A 7799-nucleotide genomic window follows, 5' to 3' on the forward strand; every position below is an offset into this window, starting at 1 on the left:
ATCTCTTATTAAGTTATCCAGAAACTGGGCTCCCTACTGGTCGGGTGATGCTAAAGAGGAAGTCTACGAAGTTCAAGGATGGCCTACTAATATGGTGGTAGATTTGGGGAAGCATACTTGCTCCTGCAGGTTTTGGCAGTTGACAGGTTGAATTCATAACTGATTTCATTTTTCATATGCATACCATGATTCATACTTAACTGAATGAATTTTTTTTCTGAAATATATAGGAATGCCTTGTATGCACGCAATATCAGCCATTCAAGAAAAAAAGGATAAGAGGCCTAAGGAGTATTGCCACGAATGGTTGAGCATGGATGCTTACAGAAGAACATACCAATTCAATGTTAATCCTGTCAAGGGACAAGATCTATGGGAGAAAACTGGTTCTCCTGCACCTATTCCACCTCCTATCAAACCTAAACCAGGCAGACCAACAACAAATAGAAGGAAGGACAAGGATGAAAGACCCACTGGCACGAAGACAAAAATGAAAAGGAAGTATGCTCCAATTCGGTGCATGTACTGTAGAGAGGTGGGCCACAACAAGAGAACTTGCAGGAAGAAAAAGCAAGACGATGCTCAGGAGAAAGCAAGGATGATGCAACTGCAGAAAAGGAAGATCACACTCAGCCCATACAGACACCACCTGCAGTAGCAGTAGCTGCTCCAGATGAACATACTGAAATTCCTGTTACTCAGCATGCTCAGCTTCCACTGACACAACAATCCCAAACCTCAACCAATGTCACTCAAGTAATCTTGCCCATGACTTTTAATTTGAGCATTGGTTACTTGTAGCTATTTTTGATTTCAGACAATGATGATAACTGTTTGATACAGACTAGAAAAAGATGAAGGCCTCCAAAACTCCATGTCACCAGGGCCAGGGCAAAGGAAAATGCCTCTCCAGGAGCAGATGCTGTATCAGCTGAAACCATCAAGGGTAGCAGCTCCGCAACAGCCAAGAAACTTGCCAGCTTCATGACATTTGTTCCAACTCCGGGTTTCAAACCTCCCAGAAAAAAAGACATGGAATGACTTCAAGACTTGAAGACATAAAATATAGGGCAATTAGTATCTGTTATTTTGTCAGGGCTAAATTTTACCATTTATAAACAATGTGGTAGTTGTGGTATCTTCAATAGCCCTGTTTTTTGTATAGCCCTTTATGGTATACTGCTTTCAACTGTCAGCTACTACCTTTTGGATTATTATCATGTTAAAACAATGTTCTTATTTAAATCTGGCACAATGGAAACTAGTTCACCATTGGTGATGTTATGATGTTATGCTATTCCTAGTTCACTTAATTTTAATTCTGCTTATTCTGATTTGCTTACATTATGTTATGATCAACAACAATATTGTATGTAAATAACCTTTTTACTAGTAAAGAAACATAAACATACAAGGTTTTCACAACAACAGAAAACTGTAAAGGTTCACAGCATCATCCTTTTCACCTTTTCACAGTAACTGCTTCACTTCCCACTAAAGAACATACACATAATCATAAAAACCACAATCACAACTATTAATCCAAAATACAGTTGCATCCTAAGTGCTTTTACTTCAGCTTCTAACGTCATCATTCTCCAAGATATGTTATGGTTCAACAAAGCAACATCACTCTCCATTTGTGCATCAGTTTTAACTTCTCCTAAGTGCTCTAATCCTTCATACTCGTCGTCCTCAGCCCACCTAAAGTAATTGCAGTGGCTGCCCTTCTGCACAAAATCAGGGTACCAAAATGTCAAAATCCAACTCAAATCATTTGAAGTTTCAAGAAGACTACATTGATAACTCACCCGGTATCTTGGACAAGCATGGAACAATCTATCAGGATTTTCTCTTGTCCCAGACTTCTTGATCACTGTCTTCAGCCCACAAAAGCAAACTTGGTCGGAGTTCTTCCTCCGCCACCGCAGCGAAGAGCTCGAGGCATGGCTTCCGTGTGATTGCGACACTTGTCGACTGCGACCCCCACCTACGCTACCCATCGTGCAATCGGTCATGAATTTTCGGCCTCTGCAGAATCAATCTCAAGCTGCAACAACAATGGCAATTTTAAACGAAGAGGGGATTAGAGTTTACAAACCTATGACTAATTTGACATACATATGGAAACATATCTTGTCACCAGCCACTCTGCGCCAAGCTGGCATGCTCATATGCCACACTGACAGCCACCTAAGCAACAGTTAACGGCGTCACTGACGGAATTGACGGAAATTTGACGGAAGGACTAACGTTACCAATTTTAAATTTTTCGGGGACAAATTTTATTATCTTTTTCTTACGGGGACTCGTTTGAAGAATGGGTTATCTTTCGGAGACCAATTTGGCTATTTATTCTATGATTTTTTGTTGGTACATTACATGCAGTTTGCAGCTGTACTAGTTCTCCCATCCTAGAGTATGTTGTGTTAGTCGCCCAACGTATTAGAGAAACTGCTCTTCAACCATGCAGTTCGTTCAGACAATGGTATGTTCTACAGTCCAAATCAATCCCTATCTACTTTGATATATGTACGTTCTAGTCCCTGGTTAGAGACTGAAAAGAGCATTTACTCAAAGTAGACAGGGACTGAAACGTACATATATCAAAGTAGATAAGGACCGATTTAGATGTTTAAATTTCTTAGGAATTGAAAAGTTCATCGAACAAATGATTAGGGACCGAAAATGACATTTACTCTATAATTTAATATAATTTAAATTATATTAGTTGTCCCAAAAATTTTTAATTTGCATCAAATATACTCTCGATGGTTTCTTATGAAATTGTTGGTGAATCGGTCTTAAATTTTTTGAAAAATTAACTGACAGGGATATATTTGATGCAAATAAAAAATTTATAGGATAAAATTAAAACAAAATAAAACTTAGGATTATTTTTAAAACTTTTATCAAATTTCAAGAACAAAAAATATACTTTACCTTTTATTAAATTATAGTCTTATATGATATAAAACATATACATCAATTCAGGTATTGTTTCTTTCTTGCGTGTATCATTTGCATATTTCTATCGTTCTTTCATGCGTTTAGTAGGTATCTATTTTTTCATTAATTTAAATTTTAAATTATTTGAATAAAATCAAATTAATTAAAAAAATAAAAATATTCCAATACATTCTAAATTATGTCAAATTGTGCAACAAAACACAATTCGCCTAATCACTCGGCAAACTGCATGGTTTGAGAGTAATTCACCCAATTACTGTGTAAACTGGCACAGTTTGCCTATTCATTGAGCAAACTGCATGCAATTTCCGAAAAAAAAAATCATATTTTGGTAAATAATGTTCTATTTCTTTTTGGAAATAATTAATTTTTTAAATTTATAAAAGAAAAAAATCCTGTGAACGATTTGGAGGCATCAAAACATAAAAACAAGTTATCCTCTGTAACTTTGAATCCTTGGACTACTACTACTATGATTATTTACAAAGGATTTGAAAATGTAAGACAAAACAAAATTGCAGTGTTTAATCATTTTCTCAACCTCTCCTCTCAAGGCTGAAGGAAGTAATTAGATATCACATAATACACTCTTAACTCTTAAGGAAAATTGACAGTTCTGCATAGATTTGAGATATTAGAACTTTCATCTAGAAGTTTAGACCAATATTGTGATTGAACACAAAAACACAAACAATCACAAGGAAGAATAAGGCATACTATTGTGGCCAAAATATTCAGTGCCCTAAAACTTTGATGCTTTGATCCGATCAAGAAAGCTTGACATACGTTTAGGTTCATCAGGTTTGAGTTGATCACCAACCGTTAGTTTGTATTGCTCAAACTTTGATTCCTCACATTTCAAGGCCAGAGATTGGCATGACCTTTTACTTCCTGCATAGAGAGGCCACATTTTATTGGTATTATGTCAGAATCGTTGTCAAGAATCGGTTCCTCCATAAGTGGATGAAAATATAGAATTCATGCATATAGCAATTTGCATTATCTAATCAAACAAATAAAAACAATAAATAAAATTAAAAAAAAAATAGTTTAATCACTGCAAAGTGTAAACTGTATTACTGTAAACAAACTGTTCGACAAACCAAACTGTGCCTGCAGCAAGTTAGTTTTATTCAGTTCCTCATGATAGTTAAGCAAGAAAAAAAGACTAGAAAACATACAAAAACAGGTCTCCTTGTCCTTTCAAATTGTAATGTGTTTCATCTTAATTTTTATCTGTAACCATTAACTAGGCTTTTAGGAAGCAGCTAAACCAATCTTAAAAAAAAAAAAAGGAAAAAGAAGGGAATATATACATGCATACATATACACACAACAACAAACTAGAATGTCAATCATACAGGTTTTTCCACCGTTTCTGGGGTTGAAAACCATGTAGTGTTTGCCCTTACCAGTTATATCCAGCAAGTTAAATATGACAGGCACATGTGCAATATTTTTAACCATTGTAATGGCAGACCATACTTTTTCATAGTCCTCCGTTGCAGCTCTAATTATACACAAATTAGTGATTGGATTTACATACTTGACTGCACCCAAAAAATAAGAGAGATGTCATATTATATATTATTTAAAAGAACATCAAATTAACCGGAAATTCATAAACGGAATATATATAATATAATATAAGAGCATGTTACTTACCATCAAATGATGCCATTGCTGTAGCCAAACCACACACCCCAAAATTTACAAGGATGCTGTCTTTTATAGCTTTTGTGACATTAAACTGTGTAATTATCAGAGGGGTGCCCCCTAAATTTTCTCTATTAGGGTTTAGAAAAACCTCCATCACCATAAATCGGTTCTTGAATCCCACCATGATCCCTTTTTCCCTGTGAAGTTTCAATAATAAACTCAAAAAGGCAACAATAAAGCCACTCCAACAGAACAAAATAATATAGAACAATAAATCAAGATTCAAAGGCCCAAAACACAAAATCAGTTGGAATTGGCAGTTGAGATTGATAGTGGACGCAGATATATGGAAAGAAGGAACATGTCGTGAGTAGAAAAGTTCATCTTGTCGGTCTACAACTGTACATTTTACACTGGCATCCAATTAAGTGCTACCTCGGACATAAAAGTGGTTTCTTTTTAGTTAATGGTTGTGTAAGTTATGAGATGTCAGCAAAAAAGAGTTTCATATAAAAGATTCATAGAAACAAGATTCGTTTTAATATAACAAATTAAACAAGACTAAGAGAAAACTAAGGTTTTGAAAACCAGACTAGTGATTGAACCATTCAAGCTACCGGGTCAGAGGTTCAACCAGTTTAACCAAGGTTCAACCACAGTAATCGGATTATAATAAAATAATATATTAAATCATAAATAAGCTCACAGCCTCACAATAACACGAACATACTCTCTTTGTAAATTCAAAAGTACATAAAATTTCAAAATTCAAAAATCATCTTCTAAAGTCTCATAATCTCATGTAACAATTCTGAAGTCTCCGATACAACCAATGCCAATATCCACAGGTACTTCATTAATCTCAGTATTCATACCAGAAAAAATTAATCCTAGACAATCATAATAGGACAATGCCAATCTGCGGGGTCCTCGAACTAAAAATCCAACAAGTCCCAGAAGCTGATATCTTTAACATAACAAAATTAGTCACACTCAAAGGCAAAACTCCCCTCAAAAAACACTTTACACACAGCCCAAAAGCACACTACTCTTTTTTTTAAGCTAACATCACTGATACCCAATGAAGACTGGTAAAACAAACCCCAAAATCAATGCACCAAAAGTCGAAAACCCATCTAAGCATTGCATCCAGTAGCATCCATTAAACTATTATAAGTATGAATCTCTACATAACGATTATAACAGCAGCTAGCCAGCAAACATACCGAATCAATAATATTATAAGATAACAGAAGCAGCAACAATAAATCAATAAGTGATTAACACTTAAAACAAAAACAGAGAGAAGCAACGAAAGAAATTAAAACATACGAACCAGGGGATGGCAAATGAGCAGTGGCCCGCAGAGGGGGTGACCAAAGCGGAACAGAGGCGACGTTGAAGGGGACACGAACGGGGGACGGAACGACGGCAGAAGCGCGACGGAATGAAACAAGTAATGATGGGATTATGTGACTGCATCAATGTGAGGAGAAAGGGAGGATTAGGTTTATCAGAAGCGAACCAGTAATTGACCCAATCATACGACCGGGTCACCAAGTCACTGGTTCAACCAGTGGGTCACTGATTTACCCGGTTAACCCGATCATAATTAATGTAAAATTATAAAAGTAAAATTAAAATCAAAAGTTAAAAATTAAAATGTATTTCTTCACAAACATATTAATAACAACCAAGTATCAGTTTTTAGACATTACTAATGATGCAAAAAGAGATAATAAACTGGTCACGGGTACAAAATACTCTCTCAATTTAAATGAACAAGAGAGAGAGCAAAAAATAACACAATCAGTTAATCAAATTCAAGGGATGATCTCAAAGTCGGCATCTATATCTTCAGAGGACAAATCTGATGCTTGACCAACATTTCCTTCATTTTGATTTGCATCTATATCTACATTTGTGTATTTTTCACAAATCAATACCAAGAATAATTCGTAATAGCAACTGAGTTGTGATGAACACATTTTTAAAATTCTAGCAAAAAAAAAAAAAAAAAAGAAAGCATGGGAACAATAACTGAACAATTTTATTCTGAGTTGCAGAGAGCGTGAACCTCATTTTCAACAACAAAAGATTTAGCTCAAAAGATGATTTACAGCAACAAAAAATGTAGCTAAGTGATTATATCAGCAAGACAACAACAGATTCAAGCTTCAGGGATGATAATTCAACTATTTTCAGCAAAAAAAAAAAAAATTAGTTCAGTGATATTTTCAGAAACAAATTCAACTTTTAGCAACAAAATCAAGGTGCAGTGATGAATTACAGCAACACAAAATTTAGCTAGGTGATTTTTTCAACAAGCCAGCAACAGATTCAAGGTTATAATCAGTAAATAATTCAACTCGGTGATGATTTTCAGCAACAAACAAAAATTACCTCAGTGATATATTCAGCAATAAATTCAACTCTTAGCAACCAAATCAATGTTCAGAGATGAATTACAGCAACAAAATTGAGCAAGAAAGAACAGGGGAATTTGCTGAACTCACCAAATCGGGGACCAGCTGCTGACGTCGAGGAGGAAGCTGACGGCGAGGCTCAAAGCAAAAGACGACAACGACGACCAGCCCCGGGACGTGCTGCTTCTGCCACCGGCTACGACGAGCGCAGGGAAGGCGCGCGACTGATTGCGAGACAGTGACGAGACAAAGAGCGACGGCGAGCGCAGGGAAGGCGCGCGCTGACTGCGAGACGGTGACAAGACAGAGAGCGACGACGAGCTTGAGTGCGATACCGGAGGCAGTGAGAGAGACCGGAGATGAGAGAGCTTGAGTGCGAGAGCGACAGCGAGAGAGATGAGAGAGATTGGGCTTAGTGAGAGAGTGACAAGACTGAGACACTGAAGGGTGGCCCGGTGGGTTCGAGAGAAGAGGAAGGAGACGTTCCTAGAGCAGATTAGGGTTTTGGCTTTCCTTCACTACAAAGCCACGTCGTCTTCAAATTTTTTTTTTCTTTCAAAATTAAGCATGACCCGGTCCGGGTTATAGAAACCTACCGGGTCTCCGGTTTTGCTTGGACCCGGATGGACTGAACCAGTTTTTTGCGGATCTGATAGCTCCGGCGGTTTGGTAAGTGATTTGGTCCAGTCAAGTGACATGGTGATCGGATTTCCAGTCGAATTATCTAAGTCAAGTCGGATCTGA

At 36.8% G+C, this 7799-nt stretch overlaps 2 protein-coding genes across 4 annotated transcripts; both read right to left on the bottom strand.

Annotated features, from left to right (window-relative positions):
- Positions 1424-2704, bottom strand: LOC110264547. The gene is made up of 2 exons (XM_021106692.1): positions 1812-2704; positions 1424-1730 (listed from the first exon to the last, which is right to left on the bottom strand). Exons 1-2 carry the CDS (start codon positions 2016-2018, stop codon positions 1485-1487), a joined length of 453 nt encoding a protein of 150 aa, XP_020962351.1. The 5' UTR covers positions 2019-2704; the 3' UTR covers positions 1424-1484.
- LOC107609452 (probable ribonuclease P/MRP protein subunit POP5) lies at positions 3427-7599 on the bottom strand. Of its 3 annotated transcripts, none has more exons than XM_016311439.2 (5): positions 7409-7598; positions 7146-7365; positions 4636-4826; positions 4383-4520; positions 3427-3861 (listed from the first exon to the last, which is right to left on the bottom strand). In XM_016311439.2, exons 3-5 carry the CDS (start codon positions 4811-4813, stop codon positions 3713-3715), a joined length of 465 nt encoding a protein of 154 aa, XP_016166925.1. In that variant the 5' UTR covers positions 4814-4826; positions 7146-7365; positions 7409-7598; the 3' UTR covers positions 3427-3712. The 3 variants fall into 3 exon arrangements, with proteins under 3 accessions (XP_016166925.1, XP_016166926.1, XP_016166924.1); XM_016311440.2 differs by adding an exon at positions 5966-6105 and having other exon boundaries at positions 7146-7540; XM_016311438.2 differs by having other exon boundaries at positions 7146-7599.

Source organism: Arachis ipaensis, chromosome B07 (genome assembly GCF_000816755.2).
Source record: "Arachis ipaensis cultivar K30076 chromosome B07, Araip1.1, whole genome shotgun sequence".
NCBI classification, from domain to species: domain Eukaryota; kingdom Viridiplantae; phylum Streptophyta; class Magnoliopsida; order Fabales; family Fabaceae; genus Arachis; species Arachis ipaensis.

What these genes read in the sequence shown, in the direction of transcription:
- LOC110264547 (XM_021106692.1), bottom strand. Translation starts at nt 2,018, where the DNA reads ATGACCGATTGCACGATGGGTAGCGTAGGTGGGGGTCGCAGTCGACAA. An exon ending in ATGCTTGTCCAAGATACCGG is followed by an intron (nt 1,731 to 1,811) that starts GTGAGTTATCAA and finishes GATTTTGTGCAG; the next exon opens with AAGGGCAGCCACTGCAATTA.
- LOC107609452 (XM_016311438.2), bottom strand. Translation starts at nt 4,813, where the DNA reads ATGGTGGGATTCAAGAACCGATTTATGGTGATGGAGGTTTTTCTAAAC. An exon ending in AGCAATGGCATCATTTGATG is followed by an intron (nt 4,521 to 4,635) that starts GTAAGTAACATG and finishes TTTTGGGTGCAG; the next exon opens with TCAAGTATGTAAATCCAATC. An exon ending in TAACTTGCTGGATATAACTG is followed by an intron (nt 3,862 to 4,382) that starts GTAAGGGCAAAC and finishes CTCTCTATGCAG; the next exon opens with GAAGTAAAAGGTCATGCCAA.